Source organism: Anser cygnoides, chromosome 8 (genome assembly GCF_040182565.1).
Source record: "Anser cygnoides isolate HZ-2024a breed goose chromosome 8, Taihu_goose_T2T_genome, whole genome shotgun sequence".
NCBI lineage: Eukaryota > Metazoa > Chordata > Aves > Anseriformes > Anatidae > Anser > Anser cygnoides.
In genome coordinates, this window is record NC_089880.1 from 24,538,424 (window position 1) to 24,560,956 (window position 22,533).

General features: G+C 41.4%; 1 protein-coding gene across 4 annotated transcripts; it reads right to left on the reverse strand.

The window, feature by feature from the left end:
* Positions 1 to 309: 309 nt before the first annotated feature.
* On the reverse strand, positions 310 to 22,404 carry MKNK1 (MAPK interacting serine/threonine kinase 1). 4 transcript variants are annotated; one of them, XM_048058976.2, is made up of 15 exons: positions 22,266 to 22,404; positions 21,236 to 21,407; positions 17,616 to 17,722; positions 17,427 to 17,506; positions 14,024 to 14,122; positions 13,106 to 13,203; positions 11,615 to 11,694; positions 10,114 to 10,187; positions 8,352 to 8,456; positions 5,248 to 5,303; positions 4,590 to 4,685; positions 4,136 to 4,330; positions 3,412 to 3,576; positions 2,757 to 2,800; positions 310 to 1,830 (listed from the first exon to the last, which is right to left on the reverse strand). In XM_048058976.2, exons 4-15 carry the CDS (start codon positions 17,461 to 17,463, stop codon positions 1,602 to 1,604), a joined length of 1,278 nt encoding a protein of 425 aa, XP_047914933.1. In that variant the 5' UTR covers positions 17,464 to 17,506; positions 17,616 to 17,722; positions 21,236 to 21,407; positions 22,266 to 22,404; the 3' UTR covers positions 310 to 1,601. The 4 variants fall into 4 exon arrangements, with proteins under 4 accessions (XP_047914933.1, XP_066857848.1, XP_047914934.1 ...); XM_067001747.1 differs by lacking the exon at positions 17,427 to 17,506 and adding an exon at positions 17,888 to 18,028; XM_048058977.2 differs by lacking the exon at positions 17,427 to 17,506.
* Positions 22,405 to 22,533: the final 129 nt, after the last annotated feature.

The window sequence follows — 22,533 nt, forward strand, 5'->3', positions numbered from 1 at the left end:
CAAGAGCAAAAAACACACAAAAACCATCAAAGTTGTTAAATCCATAACTTAAAATATTTTAATAAAAACAAAGCAAAATACATTTCATAATCCATCCACTGGCACAATGTATAAAATCTTTTAAATAAGAACAACTTTAATATTAGTCACAAAATACAGCATGTTGTATAAAAATAGCTTGTACGCACACTGATAAAATATAATGTAAAACTGCTCTGAACAGCCCATGCAAAGACATTCAGCCTTGACTTCTCTATTTCCAAGCACGTGTTGGATCAGCCACTTCACTCCTTCTCATTCACCTTGTGAGTGCTGGCACTGGGGGCCCTCCTCCTATCCCTCTCCACCCACGCACGATGCCCCAGCAAATGTTTTCAGCAATGGCTGGCAAGGTTAAGGTGCATCATGTCAGGCATCTAGCCCAATTATCACAGCTTATGCTTCTGAAAGTGCTCCACAGCCACGTCCTTCTCAATGGACACCTCACCTTGGTCACTCAAAATCCTCAGCTTTTCAGCCAGTACCCATCCAAATTACTCCCGACCCCGGTGCATCACAGTACTGAAGCTGGAGCCTGAAATCTAGCCACCCAGCCTGAGGTGACTAAAGGAGGCAGAATGCCACAGCTACAGCACTGTTTTTGCACAAACGTACCTTTGCATTTGATAATCCTAAATTATTCACACACCAAAGTTCACTCAAGCTTGTCCATTCACATTAACTCCAGGTAACACATACAAAAGGATTTGAAGGAATATGAGTTTCCAGAAAGGAAGGTATAACTGAGGATAGCATTAACACAGAAAAAACACAGACATTAAATATGAACTTGTCTGTTATACTTCAGTTATCAGACTTGAGAGTATAACTGTAAGAGAAGGGGGCACTGGACAAAAAGAACTGGGATGATATGAAGTACACTGTAGTTAAGAACAAGACATCAGAAAAAGAATAAAATACCCCCAACATTTGTCCCATATGCTGATACAAACTACCAATAGGATAAAAAAGCAACAAATTCCTCCTTATCTGTGCAAGCCCAAGAGACCCACGCACCTTTGCAGTATCATCCACATAAAATTTAAGCCCACTGAAGGTATGGAGACAGAGATCCATCCAGTCACCTTCATTTCCTGAGTCTACAGATAGAGAGTAGGGCACTGTTGGTTGAAAACAGTCCCTGCTGCTGACACTAACAGCAGCACCTTGCAAGATCTGCCAGCAAAGAGTGCAGCCATAGATATGTAAACTTTATGCTCTGCCAGGCAAAGCAAGAAAGTATTTCTCCTCCCAATGTTTTCAAGTTTGAAATTTAAAGTGTGTTCTTCTAAGAAGAAAATATGAAAGGTTTGTGATTTATCACCTCAGATAATACAGCAGCAAACCCATCTTCTCTAGCTTAAAAAGATCAGTTAAATTATCTTAATGCACCAAATCTGACAGGCAAAAACACTCCCATAAAAAGCTATCCCCTTAAAGTCACAAAGCACATCACAAGAGCAAGCTTCTAATCAGAGCCAGAAGCAGAGATGCTTTTACCAGTACCGAAAATCCACGTAAGAAAACAGGCTGATCTTGCCAATCCATAACAGGAAGGAAGTTTAAAAGGCTTTATGGGGAACTGGCTGAAAGTCACTGTTTTTGGTGGCGTGCGTCAGTGCTCTGCGCTTGGCGAGGCGGGATTTGGATGGAGGAGAAAGCTTCATGGAGCACACAGCATGGGCAACGCTCTCCTGCTCTGCGCTGAGCTCGTTCTCGTGTTGAGACAACTGGCGGTTAAGGGCTATAGCCTCAGCAGCAAAAAGCGTCAGGTCTTTTGTGCTGCTGTTCCTTTCGAGGGAAAAGGAGAAAGCAGTTACAACACATGCAAAGAGTCACTTGAGCTGGTTACCCTCAGAGAAGAACATGCATTTCCAGGCAGTTTTCTTTCTCTTATCAAAATACTGACAGAGCAGGCAAAATGACCAGTTAATGCTTGCATCTCTCCTTGTTGTGACAGCCAGCAATACATAACAAAAAACACACAGACTTTGCAACCAGCTACAGCTCTAGTCCTCAGTCTGCCAAGGACTCCCCCTGTAAAGCCAGGTAGCCACCTGAGACACCGTGCTTCAGTTTCTACACATTAAAAAAGGACAAGCATGCGGGGCAATGCTGTCTTTCTTCAGAGAACTGCAGTCCCACTAAAATTGCACACCTGGCTTCAGGAAACGCATTTCTGAGGGCATGAAGAACCTGGAATCACCAGCAGCAGACGTGGTAATAGAAACAGATGTGTGACTCAGACCCTCTGGCATACAAACTCTGCCATCCGCTTTAAATGAATCTTGCCCTGCTCACAGTTAAATTGCTACTGTGATTACCACCAACTTCAATGGAAGTCAGATGCGAGTCTGCACATATGATGATTATTCACCCATCAAAATGTAGACTCTTTGGATAACACATGCCTTTATGCCTCTTTCCCCCTCCTGGGCAGCAAACTGCCAAAACCATCATTATTTCCAGTCTAAGATTAGCCATGCTCCACAGGAAATGCCTTTCCCACAAACAAGCAAGATCAGATTATAAAGAAAAATCACAGCTTTAATATTTCTGATGCTCTTAACAAAATGAGTGCTGCCACATTTATGAAGTAGCACCATTAACCAGGGATCTTATCCCTGATTTGTCACCTCCTATCTCTCCCCATTCATTCAGTAACAATTCTTGACCAGGCTTATAGACATCAATAGATATTAAGAAAAAAAGATTACCTTTGAAGAACTTGAGGGGTAGGTAATCCCCTTTCAGGAGCTTCCTAGAAGAAGCAGTTAAGAAAAGTTGGTTATGTGTTAGTAGCTGGGAACCAAGTTTCTAATGATTAAAAATCATGCGACTCCCCCAGATTTACAACTAATGGATACTGCATATTAACTACTTTGCTCTGGGTTTACAAATCACTGTTGACATATTCCTAAGCCATCTTTCCCCTCACAAGAAGATTCCACCGTTTGCAGGTATAACACTGAAGCTTGGGAAGCTCTCCACAGGATATATCTGTTCTTTCCTGAACTGGGAACTAAAGCAAAAGGTGATACTGATGTTCTTTCAAAACCACATCTAGTAGTGTTCTGCATTACTGTATTAAAAAGTAACATCATAATGTGTGCGCTGCAGTGCCTGGTATCCACAAGACAGCCATTTAAAACACATAAAGCGATAATTAAAAAAAATACTTAAAGCTTGACAGAGTCATCCAAATATTTACCACACAGAGCTTCAGGAAGAATAAAGCCACTGGAAATAATTTAATCAAAATATGAGCATTAAAGCATGCAATATCTTTACTAAATGTTTAGAGGGAGGGAGCAGCTTGTTTACGACTCATGAAGAAAATAACCCTTAAAAATGGTAACTGGGAATACGTACTCCTTGAACCCATGAATGCTGCAGAACTTGAGCAGCACTAAGTCGCTCTTTGGCATCACGAACCAACAACTTTGAGATGAGATCTTTGGCCTCGGAGGATATATGTGACCAGTCCTTGTCAGGAAATTCATACTTGCCTTCCTGAATGCTCTCAAAAAGCTTGTTCTGGGAAAAGAGAAAAATTAATTTAAATGGCAACTAGAATGCAACCAGATGTCTTCTCGGGTGGCTTTCTTCTTACTCAAATGTATCCACCTAACATGGTGGGTGATAGCTGAAACCATGCAGTCTTCTTACTGAGCCAATGGAGAGTGAAAGGCAGCTCCACAGTGACTCAGCACATCCTCAGACGGCCGTGATACACTGACTGCTGACAACTCTCTCCCCCCACGGAAGCAGCGAAGTCAATGTACTCAGTTTTAAGAAAGAATACACTCAGGCCCTGGATGGAGACTCTCCTGGAGCTCAACATCCACCTCTGGGCAACCTGCTCCAGTGCCTCACCACCCTGTGAGTGAAGAATTTCCTCCTAACCTCTAATCTACATCTCCCCTCCTTTAGTTTAAAGCCATACTGGCATTAATTCTCAGCAATGGCTTATCTCCCCACGTATCTGGTTCCGTTACACACACAACCCTTCGGTGCTGGCATTACGGCTAGTCTTACACCCTACATTCATGAGGCAAAGTGCACTCCCTCAAGCGTGCCCAGTACATGCAGTCACCTGGCAAACTCTGCAGACTTCTCCTCTGTCCCAGCCACAGTCTGTGCCACAGTTGCCCACAAAAGGGGGGTAACCACTGAGCATGATGTACAGAATCACTCCCAGGCTCCAAAGATCACACCGCTTGTCATAGAACGTGGCCTCCTCCGTGAAGACTTCAACCACTTCGGGTGCCATGTATTCTGCCGATCCACACTAGAAAGCCAAATTCAAGCAAATTTTCAAAGGGAGGGTTGAATCAAGACAAAACTCAAAGGTGGTTTTTGTTGTTGTCAGTGGTGGTGGTTTTGTTTTTTTTTAAGCATTCTCCTTTCTTTACATATGCCTGTTTTAAATGAACTATCCACACCACTCGGTGTAGACGTAGTAACGCTTTTGCAAGCTCTCCTCTGGAGATACAAAAATTGTTTTATGGGGGAATGGGAGAAGCACGAAGCCAAAATAGGTCTCTTACCGGCGTTGTTAATTCTGGAGTAGTGATTGGAGTACATGCACTATTCAGCTTCACTCCACTACCAAGATCAAAGTCACATATTTTTACTGGTGATACCTAAAACATTAAAAGATTCAGAAGACTAGGATTAATGCAGTATGTGTGAACACAGCACCACAAGGAAAAACTCAGGATAGAAGGCAAGATGTTCTGCAGCAGCAGGACTAGTGAAACCCACTCTCTTACAGGTATATTCTACCCCTTGCATTTACCTCATCTGCCCCAGCTGCTCCCACATCCCACCATCTAACCCTGTTACCTTGTTTTTCTACTTGGTTGGCTCCACACTGGAGCAGTTTGGGAACTATACATAACGTGACCAACAGGAATGCAGATGTTGCTTGTCCATCTGGGTACTGCCTCAGTACAGATGATGCTAAGCTGTAATTGCCATGCCCGCTCTGAAAACAGCTGGCTTTTTACCATCTAGCCAGATGCTCGCATTTTTACAGCTCACAGAAGAACTCAGCATCTATCAGGCTTATTTGTGTTAAATTTAGTTGAGATTCACTAATTGATTCGGAAGTCTTCAAGAAGAGAACAGACAGAATGCAAGCACTGAATTTGGAAACTAAGTTAAAAAAATAGACTTTAGAAAGTTAAAAGACCAGAATAGCACCTTTTCTGGAGATTCGCACAGGATGTTTTCAGGCTTCAGATCCCTGTGAGCAATACCTAAACAAGAGCACAAATGTTTGTTACAGAAAACACTCTCCTGTGTTACTTCTCATTACTTCTCTGTATTAGAAAGTGGTGCGGAAAATATTCTAGGCCTGAGTTTACACACACACACACATCCTGTAATGATAGAGCAAATAACTGAATTGCAATGCTTATTTGTAAAAAGTAACCATTGCATCCTGCTATGCCTTTATCACCCTTAAAAGTACGTAAGTGTCAATCAAGCAAATAAGAACCTGGTAACACTGGAACATTTTGGCTTACCCTAAAAGTATATCTATGCTAATTAAAAATAGCTTATTAAGATGACTTGACCTGTAGGAAAGTTTTCTTGTGTGCACAATTTAGTCAAGAGATTTCTGTACCTTCTACAGGAAGGTCCTTCCTTCCAGAGGGATCATTTGATAACTTACTGACCTCCTACCAGTACAGACAGAACCTGAGAAGCACTTCCCAGAAGAAAACACTGAGCTCCCAGATGAAAATATAACCCCTTTAACAGCCACGTACAGCTACATATCGATTTCTGAGGCAAAAATAAAACTAAAGGTTTTGGTGTGAGATGCAGAAGAAAAGGCTAAAGGAGAACAACCAAAGGGCTCCTTAATTCATTCAATGGCTACCACAAAAGGCAGACCCAGCTGGGAAACACAAAGTATTCATCTGCACAATTCACAGGCAATGGTGGTTCTTTGTGGTCAAAGCGGTTCTTCAATTGCCTAAACACACATTGCTGGAAGTTCTCCACTTAATACAATCAAACAAGATCGGAAGGCAGAAGAAAATGAGCAGCAAAAATAAAATCAAATGAGCAATTTGGCTGTTAACTGCACTCTAGTCTTGCTTAAAAAACCTGCTACTCCAAGCACAGTTGCTACTACACTATAGCATGAGGTAAGTATTGTAGCAAGGTATCCCACCAATTTCTAGTTAAGGTTCCCATCTTCTTCAGCACAAACCACAAGACATGACTTAAAATACAACATTAGTATCATAGCATAGAACTGATCAAAGGAATCAGCTTTCATAATGATGCAGTTCACATTGTTTGTGCATGGAAGAGGGGAAACACGACAAACATCCATCAGGATGGCCCATGCTGACATTTACAGCAAGGCTGAAGAACTCCCAGCAGTTAGCTTGGCTTGCAATATGAAATCTAACAGCGCTTTTTTGTATTAGAGTTTGAATTCAAATGTCTGATTATATAAGGTTTTATTTTGCGGTCACACACAGAGCTGAGAAAAGAAAACAACTGCCTTTAAACACTCCTCCAGTGGATTATTAGCAATAAAGCACACATACCCCAAGTGGGTGTAAGGCAGTATTATCATCCAGCTGAGTTTTAAACTACTACTAGCAAAAGAATGAGTTGTCCTCATTCAAATTTTTATTATTTTTTTAAAGCATCTAGCTGTAGCACTTCACTGCTAAGCTGTGCAATAAAACTGCTTTAATTTCCTGTTTACTTTAGTGTTCTGTATGCTACTTACTAATTATTTTAATGTGACACGGAAGAACCATAAAGAGAACAATAAAATGAAAGGGCATGTTGCAGCAGCTGATTCTGCAAGACATCCCCACTGTAGCAATTCACAGCAACTGGCAAGAAAGAAAGTATATTGCTGCTCTAAAGCCATTTTAATGAATCACACCCCTTTTGTTTGGGGGAATGGGGAATCAAAACCAAATGCTCTGAGAGAAGTGCAAGAAGATACTAGCTGAGTAGATGTTAAGCATGCTTGAACAGCATTCCTAGACTTTCAGTTGTTACGCTGCCTCTTATAGCACTAAAGCACTGAATATCCGTTTCTCCACACGTCCGACCTAAGTTTCCTGTTTCTTATTCACCCTATAACTCAAAGTCAAAATCTTCTAAACATGGGTGTTCAAAGACTACATTTTCTACAGGTTTAAAACTCCAGGCTACAGAGATTACCAAAATTCCTAATCTAAATGAAGTTTTTTCCCCACATTGAAATTAACTTCTGCTATCATAGTCATAACATGCGACAAGATCCATATTCCTCAGTTCTACCACTTTATTCCTTATGCATTACTACGCCTCTCTTTTTGACAGGTTCAACCTATCAAAGTATAAATACTGTGATTCCAATTCCTCAAGCATGCGAGCAGTCCTGTGACTTTAAAGTAAAGCCTACAACTAAATATTTTATTGAACTGAAGCCAGTATTCAACAATTTAGACAGCAAGCAGACCTGCTGACGACCTGTAAAACCTGTCTAATAAAAATGGCAAAATAAACAGAGTTTATCAAAATAAACAATAAACATAGCCTTCAATTATACGTCATTTTATTCAGAGGTAGTCACTGTAATGAAATGAAAGCAAACATTAAGTAAATCTGCTTAATCTATGCAGCACCAGATATCTGGACATATATCTACCACATCCCACTTGAACACATACCCTAAGATGACCACAATGCACACAGACATTTTGAAATGAAACAAGAGTACTCCAAAGTAGAAAAACCAGGAGGAAAACATTTTAAAGCAAAAGAACTCTTCACAAACACAACTACTTTTAAATCTGAGCATATCCCTAATGAAATGAGAACACCTCCAAACAAGGACTATGGTTCACTTGTAGGTCCCTCACTCAACAGTAGGGACCCAAACGTGGAGACCAAAAGCTAATACAGAGGACTTGTAACCAGCAGAAACTCAGGGTAAACACAGAAAAGCATCCCTGTAGATCTGAAAGAGGAGGAAATTAAAAAGAAAATCAGCTCCCTTTTGAGTAATCTTTACATGTGACTTAGGTAACATGAATGAGCAAAGAGTTCAACCCTAATGGTAATTCTCCCTGGTTGCTCATTTAACTTTTATTCTTCAAAAGGCTATACCATCTTAACACATTATGAAAATATAGAGGAAAACATTATAAGTCATAAGTCATCTGACATGGCTGGAAACAGAAGTGCTAGCTAAGTTAAAGCTGGCCACTTACAGATAAAACGAGTTTCATATCCTAAATGCACAATATCCACTAGTGAAAATGGAGACGGCCTTCTCTTACCTTTTGTATGAAGAAAATCTAGAGCTGAGGCAATATCTCGCACTACTTTGCTAGCTTCTCGTTCGTTGAAGTGCTTCCGCTTTTGGATATGGGCCAGGATGGAGCCTGCAAGAGTAACAGGTGGAAGAGAAACCTTAGTACAAATGCTGCTTGAGCTGAGAAAATACTGTGAATAGAGGGGTAAAATACAACTGCCATTACTGGTCTGCAGTAGAAGGAAAACTGACCTCAGTATGAACAGGGCCAGAGAGAAACCATTTAGAAAGGTTACTTTTTGTCTCAACACCATCAAAATGAATAGACATTCTACCTTTAAATATCCAATTCCCACTAACATCAAGGTAAGGCTCACACAGTAACTTCAGGCAAAATTTGCCCAGGGGTGTGACATCTGAAAAGAACTCAGCTATGAGCATACTGAAAGACTGGTAACTTGGTCAGAGCACCATTGGTATCTCTTTAAGAAAGAATAAATATAAGGATAAAAACCTGCCTTTAAGTGAATTCCATCAATCTTCTCAAAACATTAAAAAAAAGTCTTTAAGATCTACCTACACGTAATCCACAGAGATCCAACCACATTAAATAGCCTTACTACTGTCTTCCATTTTCTTACCCAGAGAGCTACGTTTATGACAGCAATCAGGCAGAAAATTTCAAGAAGTAACTGACATTCGTGATTAGCTCTGAATACAGTAAACATTTTATATCTCAGGTGATTTCATTTTTAATCTTAAATTCTAGATGTGGAAGGAAACCTGCCATACTCTGTCTGTGAGATGTCTTATCCTTATGCCATCAGTGCTGCCGCCACTCCTCCACAGTGAGGAATCAGACAGGAAAAAGGAAAGATGTTTGCTGGCAGAGACAGACAGAACAAAGGATGGACGAAAAAACTCTTCAGATGTGCTTTGAAATAGTGTTTTAGATGCCCGGAGGAAGGCCAATCTGGATCGGATTATCAGATCTCAAAGACACAAGGCTTCCCTTGCTGATGACACCACTTTTGAGCTTAACAGAGATTTCGTAAGGGCACAGAGTTCGAAGGATTTTCCTGGTATAGTTGTTCTTTACAGCCTTAGGAAGTAGTAACAGTTCTTGAATGTGCCCACAGATTTTGCAGAAAACAGGTCTGAGCCACCTGACGTGCTCATTTCACTAAGCAGGTTTACTTCAGAATAAACCTTCTGAATACAGCTGATGTTCCAGACTCCCTCAGGTAAGAATTATATCAATGAAAACATATTATACAGACCTTATACTCAGCACTCACAGAAAAATCCTACAAACAGAAACAACAGTAGGGCACTCCTGCCATGGTTGTTACCACCTCTTCAGCATTCCTCAGAAACTGAAGTGTCATCCAGCATCTCCCAAAATCCACTTCAGAGAAAAAAAGAGGAACACTACTAAATTGTGCAAGTTCAGTATACTAAGCTAAATTTTAACACTTTTGCTGTCAAAAAGGTACCTTGCCTGAAGGTACACTGAGCACAGCTCTGCTTTAGTAGAGCTGGTTTTTCCATCACTTAGTTATAAGGGATTGCAACAGCACAACCACAACCATCCATATGCTATTTTCTTTTTTTGCAAACACAGGTATCTCTAAAGAATGGCCATAATTTAAGCTTTGTACATACTCTGATGCTTCTTTGTGTTAAATTGTCAACCATTTACAGCAAGCTCTTCATTTTCCTTTAAAACACTGACACAAACAGGACAACATGACTCAATGAGCAAAGGCACAGTTACTGTACAGTACCTCCTCGCAGCTTCTCAAAGACAAGGTAGTATCTTGCATCATCTTCAAAAAATTCTATTAATTCCAAGATGTTCCTTTAAAAAAAAATACAAGAATGAAGCACAGCATAAAGAGAGCAATGAAGGGTTTCACTATGGATAATCAGGAAGTGCCAGAAGTAGCCAAAAATAAAAGTATTAATTACACAAGTTGCTTTGGTTGTCTGTAGCATTAAAATCACATTTCCAATTCACACTGAAGTTTAAGCAGTGTAAACAGGCCAAGCACCAAAATTTTCATCAGACAGGATTGTGAATGACTTCTGCTACTGCTCTATTGAGGGGAAGATAACTGATGATAATAGGCTGTATTCAGTCACTTGGAAGAGTGCGTTTGTGCTGAAGGCAAGAGCAAAAAAATAATTAAATTGGCATTCTTTCTCTCTGGAAATCACAAGGCAGAACACACAGGGATTGGAGGAGACAGGCATCTGTCAGCATGACATTAAGTTTGGTTCACAACTTGCCATTTTTAGACTAACTTCTGTTTCGCTAGCATACAGTCTTTGCAGTGCAACACATATACCCCAGGTTGCCTTCAGAACGTCCAACCTTGAAGTTAGATTTCTTTAAAACTTATAGAAAATACAAAATCTGAATTATGCATGTGCTCATGAGAACTGCAATTTTAAAATCAGTTATGCACTGGATGACCTTATGCTCTTAACCGTGCACAGAACGAATATTAATCTGCTTCTTCCATAGCACAACTTAAACCCATGACTTGGGTAAACAAGCTTGTTTTTAGATTACCTTTAAGCATCACAATAAAAAATAAAAGTTTAATGTGAGCTACACAACTGTACTACAGATAACAGCTGCAGTATGTATTCTAACAATTACAGAACAAAGACATCTAAAGGAGTAGTTTCAGAATTGGCTTAAACTGGTCACAGAGCATGCTGCCACTGGCGGCACAGGCTCTCCCTCCTTTTCGGACTTGAGTGGCAGCTTTAAATTTGCTTTATCCTCTGGCTGTGTGAAGTCAGCACACTCATCCAAATGAAAACTAAATTAGCTTTTAGCTCATCTAAGAGTTCCTGTGCAAAAGCAGAAGGACTGACACAAAGAGGGGGAAAAAACACACATTAAGAAAGGAAGGGCAAGACTGTTGCATTCAACAGCAGCTTTAACCAGATTGGCTTTTGCCAATGGTGAAATCACAGGGGAAGCACCAAAGTGTTAATTCCTTATTTGGACAAAAGCCATACATCATTGAAGCACAGTCAGACTACACTGACATGGATGTTGATCGAGTTATATGACTTAATTTGTAGACTTTTCCCTAAACTTCCCAGGTAAGAGGAAATTCTCATTTTGAGCAGGTCAAGTCTAAATTTCAACTGGTTTTAAGGAGACTACTGCAAAGTTCCTAACCAGATCGCATAGAAAGAGGTTTAAATTAAAAATAAAAAAATAAAAACCTCAAGATACTTTAAATAAACCGGAAACTCTATACTTACTTGTTACCCTGGCACTGGTACAGTGTTTCTATTTCACGAAAAACCCGACTCCTACTGTGGCCAGCATTTTTTTCAATGATCTGTGGAAAGAGACAGAGCTCGTATTTGAAAAATTACTGCAGCAACTGCACACATGGGTCTAGAATTGGATAACTGATCTAGAACCTGAATCTGATCTACGTCCACCAGAGAGAGATACTCCACATTTGTCTGTCTGTTGAACTTCTCCTCTGTCATCTACTGACAGTGTCAGCAGTGTCTTGGAAAATATTCAAAGCCCAGGAGAAATGAGAACAGGAAGAGAAGAAAGGAACTAAATCCACATGTTACCACAGTAACTGAGCAGTTACCAGAAGCTTTTTCTTGCATCATTTTTAACTCTGAAGTGCAGAAAAGGATATCCTTTTAAGTTCTAGCAAAAATAGATTTGAGTCATAACAGACACTGAACAGTGAAAAAGACGACATTCATCGTTATAGGCATTTAACTAAAAAATAGTAAATTTGCTGCAGAAAGAGACATTGGTTCATGCTGCAAATTTCACAGAGATCCAGCAGCAGGACCTAATGTATTAAAGCAGATATACACGGAACCTCAAAGCCCTTCTGCACTGCCATCAGAAGTCACCTGCCTTCACACACTCCTCAGAATGAAAGAGGGCAAGGACAAGGGCTTTCCGCAGAGGCTGAGACTGAAAGACTGCTACGTGAACTGAAAGCTCATGACATTACTGCAAATACTCCCACCACCCCTATTTGGGATCGATTTATCATTTTTACAGCCAGATCTCTCCAGTATCTGAACCTGCCTAACTCAAAAAGTAGCTGTTTATTTCAGACTATAGACTTCAACAATTTCACAAACAAAGTTATAGCATCTTCAGGACGAGGTTTTCAAAGAAGATTAAAATTTTGTGACTATGTTTTTTGCAGAAGAATCAAGCATAAAGTTTTTCTATTACTACTTGTGCTTTTAATTAAATGGGGAGACTCATGACAATCACAAATCTGTAAATGAGCCCTAACAACCAATATAATAGCATTACAGAAAATTCACCCTTATCAAAAAATAAAATACAGTTTTACATAAAAAATATTTGCTGTTCAGACAGCATCATTCTCAAGAGCCTGCATTACTTGGTAGGCCATCCTAGATAATGACTCTGCCTCTTCTGACATAAGACGAGATAAAAACAGGTAGGACTACAATCAAATCGGAACAGGATAGAAAAGCAAGCCCCGAGATCAAACCGTTACACCATCATTTACTGTCTGGGACTTTTATCTGCAGCAGATATTCCAGTTTACTCCAGAGGCACAAGACTCAGAATGACAGATCTATCAATGGTTATAAAGCAGGCTCATTTCAAGCATCAAGAATTTTCTAAAAGCTTTTGCTATTACACACTCTATTAAAGGTTTTCACTGAGATACTAGGAATGAAAAAAACACGTTACAGGAAGAAGTGACGCTGCTTTTAATCTGTACTTACTTTTACTGCATATTCTTTCCCAGTTTGGAGGCTGACAGCACCCTGAACTTTTGCATATGCTCCCTCACCAAGAAGCTCAGCAGTCAGCTTGTACAAATCTGTCAAAGAAATCCAGCAGACAGGACACATTAGCCAAAGCATTTCAGTGAATAACATCAAGATGAGCTATTTATCTGATGAGCATCCGTCACATGACAGCAACTGAGAAAATTCCCTTGGCAATGAAGACAGAAAATAGATTTATGCAGTATGAAAGTAGATGTGCCAGACTTAAGTATGCTTCATTTTTCACTTTTTTTCCCCTCCTCAAGTTCCAAGCAAATTTAAAGCAGATTTACCTCATCCCAGCAGCAAAATTACAAGTTTGTTCGTACAGGCAACATTTTATCTCACCGACTGCTAGGATCGCATCCACCTTCCCTGTCTTCATTTAAAACTCAGAACTGATTTTGTTCATGCAGAAGGCATTTCACTCCTTGATCAGAAAATGCCTACCACACAAGATTTATTTGCAGATACAGTGTTTTGAGTATAATTAAAATTTTAAGGCTTAACTCCAGAGGACAGCTACAATCGTGATTTGCTATCTACCTTAAAATGCTACCTACCCACTAAGAAGTTTTGTACTGACCAAGTTTTGTCTCACTGAACTGTATTCTACTGACAACGTCAGTATTTGTGCTCACATCTAGTCAGTCAAAACAGTGTTCCTATTAAAAAAATCAAGCATGAATTGGATGCATAGATTTCACACCTACCAGAAAAAAAAAGTGACCAAAGACTAAAACATTGCAGATAAAGAAATACAGAAATGTTGACTTATAATGTTCGCCAAAAAGTAACGTTTAGCTATTAAAATTGTGAACAACAGAGAGAAGATGGACCGTTATAATTAAAAGCTCAGAAATTGCCACCAACCTTCAAATTTCCCAGGGACATGATCTGTGGCTCGGGTTCTTTTTTTCTTTTTTCTTTTCCCACCGTCAGCTATGGGAAGAGGCTGACTGCTGACCATCTCTGTGTGGCAGAACATAAAGGCGCCTTTAACACACAATTGATTACTTCAGGAGAAAAATGAACACACACTCACGCATTTATGTCCTTAAGCTATCCAACAGTCTCCCTGCTTCTTCGTCACAGGCTGACATCTCTCCCCCAAAACAACAGAGGAAAGCTAAAAAGACAATTTGGGTGCTGATTATCAGCTTTTGGTAGGCTTGATAAAAAAAATGTAAGCACAGAAGGAAAATAATTATGAATCTGTTGTGAATTTTCCTCTCGCAGCACACTAAAGCAAAGCACAGGAACAACCTCACCAACAACCACCAAGAGCTGCCCTTAACATAACGCATGCCCTGAATTGTTGAACAGCCCAGGTTGGAAGGCTGAAGACAGGATGTTCAGCCCTCCTAAGGGTGCCAGGCGTTCAGCTGTGCTACTGTTCTACAGACCTTTTCAAGTCAGCTTAAAAAAAAAAAAAGTGAGCTCCCAAACAGAAGGAAGGTGGGGAACGGGAAGGGTTTTGTTTAATTACATCTCAAACAAACCAGCAAAACAAAGCAACCGCAGGACTTACCAGGTCAGAGGAGCAATCTAGGTCAGTTCACGCTGACAACAGGCCAGCAACACATTTCTCATAGGACCATGATGTCCCTTTCTAAACCTGAGATCAGCGGATAACTTATGCTCCAAAATGAGCAGTGTTTGTAGCATCTAGATTTTTCTTTTTCTTGCATTACCAGCTGCAGATATTACAACAGCTTAGTCAGAGGTAACAATTCACTGATGCAAGATAATGTGGCAGAAAAAGAAAAAACAGCCTCTTATAATTACAGAAGGCCTAAGAAAAAGCAGCGCCATACACCTTCGCTGACAGAGGCTCCTTCATACAGCTAACCCATCTCCAAAAAGAAATGATTCCACAGGGCACTCACACAAGCATTTCTCCATAACTTCAGTAATATCCTGCCAAGTTGGTGCTAACAGTTGAAAATCATGGCTCAAATTCTTTATGGCAGTAGCGAAGCACTGCTAAAATGTTATATAGCCAGTGGGATTTCTAAATTCACTAATAAAGATCTTGTATTACAGAAAAAACTAAATCCCCAGAAGTAGTATAATTATGAAAACACTGGCAATGACACCAGAGCAAGCCCTAAAAACAACAATTTTTGTGGCAATTCTCCTTTAACAGAGAGCCTTTTTGAATATTTTTTTTTCTTTAACTTCGTAACTGTTTTTCTACCTTTCACTGTTTCCAAGGTACTCTTACAACACAGAAATTCTGAGGCAGAAAATATTACACAACAATCTACCAATACATGAAATACAACAAAGCAAAGAAAAAGGGCTTTTCTTGTCAATATCTGTCAGTAATAGCTCTTATGAAAGTCACTTAGAACTTATACGCTGTCTCAAACAGACGTGCTATTTTGAAAGCCCTCTCTCTTACTGAGACACTTGAAAATGCATCACTCAAAGCCACAATCATCTATTCAAGACAACAGTAAATCCTAATTTTCAAGTCTTAAGCAGAACGCACTAAGAGATCATCACAATGGAAGACAAATGCAAGTCCTGAAACACAATAAGAAATATACAGGCATACATTTTACCTACTTCTGAAGAAACAGGTTTTTAACTCAAACTGATGTTTATACAGCTTTACTTTTAACATAAAGTTAAAGCTAGCCTTTGACAGCAAGTCCCAGCTCTCGCTGACTTCAATTCATCCTGTATTAGAAATTATTCTGAGCTGGGATCAAAACCACACACATGAAGCTGCTCAGAGTTAAGAGCTGGTCTTCTTGAAGGAGGTGCTCGATCTCCAGAAAGTGTTAAACAAGTCATTTTATTGACTCGTCAAGGGTCTGGTCATTAAGTCATACCTAGAGAGGTTCTATTGCATTTCAAATGTTAAATTGATTCAGAACTTTTAAAGGAAACTAGAAACAAGGAAAAAACCAAGAGACAAATCCTGCCCCTTAGCAAAACTGACATCTTTCTACACGACCATCTCCTGTACCCTGCCAGTTGGCTATGGTATTTACATTGGTGTTTAATAGCTCACTGCATTATTTCAATTCCCTTTAGTCTGACTCAATTCCTAAATTACAGCGAACCGCTTCCTTGAAACCAGGAAGTTCAATAGTCATCTTTACAGAAACCAAATTACTGAAAAGCTGATGTTTTTAACCTATAGTCTAGACCAAATGTGCTATCAGACATGCATGAAATGTTTGCTAATTAGATTTTTTTTTTTTACCCTTCCGTTCTGCTATTTCACATCATTGTGTAGTTTACTTCTCTGTCAAAACAGCTTTTCCTTTAAAGATATCGTAGCTTCTCATTATTCAGTTTGTTGTAAGGTACTAGTCCTAAGCTTAACGACTGGAATGACAAAAAAATTCCTTTTAAATCGGGCAAACGCTTTAGGAGTCCTTCAAGCTTTCAGAGCAACGTGTTTCTGTGACCGTATACCACAGAGTTTCTGATGACACTGGAAGACAGCGTGCCTCAGCCATCCAAGCACCGCTCGGGTGCTTTGCATGCTGCATGACTACCTCTTGTGACAAGGACACTTGGTGCTCTCAGGAAACTCACCCTGCCAGACAGAAAGCTCAGACTGGACGAACTGCTCTGGAGGGGAACAGCCCACAGATACATCAGGTCGGAGAGGAACACTTCACTCTGTCATTTAAAGGTCATTTCACAACGTGGCCCGAAGCGTTGAACCCCTGCTTCCAACAAACCAACCTGTCCACCCACCTTGTAATCTATTCTGGCTGAGTGCTGGGAGGTGAGAGTGGAACAGCATTTGGCGTTTAGAGCGGACTAGTCGAACCTTTGATAAAGAACACTTCTCACATCCCTCTCAACCATAAGAGAGTCAAACTGCTCTCTAAGAGACTACAGTCCAACTGACAGCCTGACAAAAGCTGAAGAAATAGGCAACAGTTCAAATTCCGATCTGTCCTTCTCTTCCAGACAGGTCAGGATTACTGCTCACAGGATAACACAACCCAGCAAAATCCATACTGCGAGGAAAAGAAAAAAAGAGTAAGTTTGTCTTAACTGCAACCTTGTTGAAGTCCTGCATGTTGTTATCATCATCATTCAGTGTTGAGGTAATATTTAACATACGCATTATTCAGAGCCTTGTGTGGGAAGGCGATAGTTACAGCCTTTTCCTTTCGCAATTGTGGCATCTACAGCTATGTTCAAAAGGATGAACAAAAGCACTTATCGTAAGGAAGACTCACAAATGATGACAAGTGAAGAACAACAAAAAAGAAATCACAAGTTTCACTGCATCCATTACCTTTCATCTTGCTTCCGAAAACTCCATACACAAACATGCCAAAATCCACTGTCCAAAAGTAACTCCTCTCTCATTCTAATCTGCTTTCCCAAAGGAAGGAAGGGTGTATTTTAAAACCAAGCATACGCATGTCCAGGAAGCATTTGAAGAACACAATGCGGATGCCTTGTTCTATTAAGAAGCAGATACCTTGTTTGTGCGTTTGAATTCAAAGAGAGGAAGCAGCTTAAGCAGAGAGTCCAAGCACTACCACCTGCTTCAGAACTGGGTCTTGCTTGAGCCGGGCTGTTCTGTAGCTGAAAAGGAACACAGTCACACATTCAAAAATCACAGAAATATTGTTATATACGTTAGGGTAGTGCCCAGAGTCTCAAGAGATTGCAAGAACCTATTGTGCTGGGCTACATGGGAACACAGCAAGTGCACACCCCCGCATTAAAAAATTTATAAGCCATACGTACAGAATGCAAAACAGCATTATTTCCAGTGCTCCAGACAATTTCGGCTGAAGAATAGACCCCCTTGTTAGTCTTGCAAAAACAGCGGAGGGATTTGTGGTGTTTATTAGTTCTTGCTGTTATAACTTCGGAGAACTATAACAGCTTTAGGAATAAAATACAGAATTACTCTTAATGGACAAGAAGGATCACACTCCTAACCTACATCAACAGTCTCTCAAGACCCAGCACCACAGCTACAGCTGTAATAGTCCCTGTGGTAACCAAGTTAACACCTATCTTAAAATTTGTCTTGTGAAAGCAGCCAAATAGATAGATAGATCTCCAATAGATCAGATACACAAGTAAGACGACATTCAGCTGTGCAAGATGCTGAGAACAGATACCACTAGTACTGACTTCACTCATAGAAAGTGGCAAGCAGGACAGCGATTTTCAAGTAACGCCATCTGAAGGAAAGAATTGGCGGTCTTCTGCGGATTCACAGAGGATGGCCGAAGCCCTGAATTCAACAAAGAAAAATTCAAAGTTGATGTGCTGGCTCAAGATGCTTTCAGACCACTGAGATGGTACCTAAAGCAGACGCAGTTACAAAAATATTATGATCCCACCGATACTACAAAGACTTTTTTTTCAGGCCAAATAAAAGCCCACTGAGGTCCCTGATGAAGCTTCTCCAATTGAGATTTGAAAATATTACGTTGACTAACTGAATAACAGACAAGTCTGCACCTTCTGAACAGCACCCAGCTCCTCTGTTAATAAACACTCCTTTTCAAAGTCAATGTTTACACGTTCAACCAGTTACTGACAGATTCAATAAAACAGCCATGAGTAAGTTCCTTGATTCCACAAGCATGACACACCTGTCACTCTCAGACTTCAAATGTGAAAGTGTGTACTCAAAACTCTTTAAAAAAAAAGTTAACCCGCTTTAAAGTTTCAAGCATCCAGCATTTTGGGCAAAGAAACTGAATGGAAACAGACTTCAGTTACATTTTCCTGCCAATTCAGTTCCTCACGTCATTCTTGGACATTCCCTTCCCCTGCAACACTGATTCCTCTAGACGTCGTTCATAATGAAGCACGTCTGACTCAGCAGGTGCTGATCCTGCCAAGACCTGGCCAGCTCCAGGAAGCTCAGAAAAAAAATTCAAAGACACCTTTATGAAGTGATTACATAGTGATTAATGGTGCTTGTAACATTACAGGTCAAGAGGTACAGTTTGAAGAGGAAGGATGCCCAATTCTTTAGGACAGCCCTGTGTCAAATCAAGAGGCAGGTTATTTTAATATTCGTTAATATTCGTGCATTAAGAAAGAATATTCATTTCAAACTCTCAGTAGTAAGCATTCCTACAGGTCATTCATCTCTATAGTAGTTTGCCATAGTTCATTCTTAGCTATCAAAGTTAGCTTCTTGTATCACCCACTCGAAAACTTTTAATGTAATTTAAGTCATCAATCTGAATTCTCCATGACAAAGGAGGAACTTAAAAACATCCCAACGCCTTCTCAATAACATACAGGAGCATTAACATTTTAAAACGAACACCCTGAAGTCCACAGGAAGCCTGAGTGATCTGATTTCATGAAAGAGCAAATCTGAGAAAACTTCTAAGTTTTGCCTTACTGCAGGCATTACTGTACCACCTACACGCAGTTACAGCTCACACTACCCTTCTAAAATCCTTCAGTCTGAAGGATTACAGCAACCTTTTTCTCTGTCTCCATCCTTCTCTTTGTGATTCCTTTCTGTCTCGCTTTCGGAAGACCAGAGTCACCTTATCTTCTGCGCATGCAAGTTGCAGAGCCTAACACTTCGTGCTCTCAGTTAAGCACTTCCCTTGCCAACTACGCATGGGGTTTCCGAGGTTCTGAGTGAAACCCTCCAGCAATGGGTGGATCTCACTTTGCAGGATAGCACAATGTTACTTCATATAGTTTCCTTCTACCCTAATTTATTATTTCACCATTACTGGGGGAGGAAGGAGAACCTTAATGGAACGGAGAGCATTCCTTTCCCCCCTCCTGTGGGGAAAAAATAGCACATTTTAGCACTCATTCTGTAGAAAAGAGGTCTTCTGATGAGATCTGTCTGTGTCTACAATAGAGACACGTGCATTTCTTTAAAAGCATTAGCTGTCGGTCAGAGTAACAGAAAAAACATATTATCCCACTGGACAGATACATGGGGATATAAGGCTGACCCTGCAATAAGTTAATAGGGGAGGACAGCAAATCAATCTTAAGTTGGCTTTAAAATGCACTGTAATCTTTTCTGCTGCTTGTTCTAGAACAACCTGCCTCTGAGGCAGCCGCGTGGATAAAAGGATATAATAAGTCATAATATTTCATCAGACTAACGAGTAAACATAAATGGTAAGCTTTGCCCGGGACAACATAACATACACACTGGTTAGAGCACTAAAGACCATCCTCCTTCCTTCCACATAGAGCAGCACAGCCAAACAAGATAGTTAATGCTACTGACGGCTGACAGACAATTCATATTTAACAGCTTCTATCACAGTGCGGAAGAAATTTAGCTGCAAAATTATTTTAAACTCCAGATCATACATATTCTAAATGAGAAAAGTCCTTGTAATAGTACTTTGACTGAACTACTCAAAGCTTCTCTAACCCCTAGAGCAGTTTTAAATTAAGGAGATATATAGGGCAAGTAAGTTCTGAGGGCCACTTACGAAACAGTAAGCTGCTTACCCTCTTCCACGTCTGATGGCATCAAGAACTCTCAGAGGACTCTCTCTGCATCACCAATTAGCTCCTCTAACCCCACTCAGCTCCCTTGCTAGTTTTCAAGCGTAAGCCAAAGAGAGTAACTTCTTAGAAGACAGCTTTCCATTTTGTACAAACGCAAGGCAAGCATTTCCTGCTATTACTCAACACCTCACAACTGATCAGATAAGGACTTTTTCGCACTAGAAAAAAGACTACGCAAAATACTCACTCCCCTACTATCAAGCAGCCTTTTCTGGAGAGGATAATTAACTAAAAAGTGTTTTTAGAGTCTGAAACAAGAGTAGGCTCCGCTCTACTTTCACCTAAAATTAATAGTCGTCGAACTCACTGAATTTTCACACTGGATATCACAAATTAATTATTTTTAGTCTGTTTTAACGTCTTCCTACCAGGAAAGGTACCAGAAGGTGGAAGGAAATTCCTCACATAACTAAATAAAATCTTTGAAAGCATTAAAGAATAATTCTGCAGCATTCATATCATGAAATAACATTACGGTTGACAATACCCAACTTCAAGAGACTCTCGAGTGTCCAAGGCACCCAAATCCACTTTAAACAGAAGGCTGCCAATAGCATAAAAAATTACCTTTGGGACCGCAGTGGAAGAGGTTCAGCTCCACTGGCGTATTTTGTCTTGCTTCCATCCAGCATCTGGAAGGCATGGAGAGCGGCTTTGTTTGGAAAAGAAGCCAAACTGTATACCTTCGAAGTTACCCGAGCATATGCCAGACCTTCCAAGCAAACCGTGGCGCGTTACTCTGTATGGGGGAAAAAAAAAAAACGATTTTTTATATGCAGTGAGCTCATAAAAGAAGGGAAAAAAAACACCCCAATTGGTGGTTTATCTTTAAACAAACCTGACACTTTGCAAACAAGTGCCAACACCGTCAGGGGAACGAGCTAACTTTTGGCTATCACGCACAGCGCTGAAGCCAGCAGCAGAGTTGCCACGGGGGCCGTATTACTGCCCGGTGACCACTCTAACTGCTTCACAAGGTCACCCCAGTGAGAACAACAGATACAACGGAGGTAAAACACAGGTTAAAATGAGGTTTTCAGTGTTCCTAGGGGCTCACAGTTCTCGGCATTGTAAGACAGAGGAAAAAGACAAGAACTAGAGGACTCCTTGTGATCATCCCGATCTAAGAACAGCTTATTTGCCTTTATCCGTTCTCCCTCCAGAGACATCCTTGCCAGAGAGCAGCCATCGGAGGAGCTCACAGCCCTGCCACACTTTGTTAGAAGCCCTACGCAGGGAACACAGCAGTTTAAGCCCTGGGGAAGGAGCATCTCCGAGCAACAGCCCGCTCCCAAGCGACTCCCGGGGAGAGAAAGGGCCCGGACCCCCGCGGCTCGCGGGGAGCAGCGGGCGCCCCACCGCCCTCCTGCCATCCCCGGCCGGGCTCCGCGGCTGGCACCCCGCGGGGCTCTCTGCATCTCCCCCTCCTCACGCTCCGTGCCACAAGCGGGACGCACAGCGGGGAGGAGAACCGGAGAACCGCGCCGGCTCTGGCGGGCAGGGACCGCTCGTCCCTCAGCCTTCCCCTCCCGCGCCTTCCTCCCCTCAGCCGGTCCGCGCTGCGGGCAGCGCCCGGCCGCGTCCGCGCCGCCCTCACCTCCATGGCGGCCGGCAGCCTCCCGCGGCGGGGGCGGCGCTGCGCCGCCGGCCCGCCCGCTGAGGGGAAGGGGCCGGGCGCAGGCGCAGCGCTGGCCCGCGGGGGTTGTGCCCCTCACAGCTAGGGGAGGGGGGATGCGGGCTGCTGCCGGCCAATTTGAGGCTTGAGGTGGTTTCTGAGGGAGGGTGTGCGCTTGAGCGTGTCCTCATGGCGGCAGGAGAGCGCCCGCAGGGTCAGGAGGGTTTTGTGGGGGCCCTCAGGTGTAGCC

Bases quoted from the DNA above. Each gene is read 5' to 3' on its own strand.
- MKNK1 (XM_048058974.2), bottom strand. From the start codon at position 21,311: ATGCCTTCCAGATGCTGGATGGAAGCAAGACAAAATACGCCAGTGGAG. The intron at 11,695-13,105 runs GTAAGTACAGAT...CTCTTTCCACAG, and splicing joins GGAAAGAATATGCAGTAAAA to ATCATTGAAAAAAATGCTGG. The intron at 8,457-10,113 runs GTACTGTACAGT...TTACTCTTGCAG, and splicing joins CTTTGAGAAGCTGCGAGGAG to GCTCCATCCTGGCCCATATC.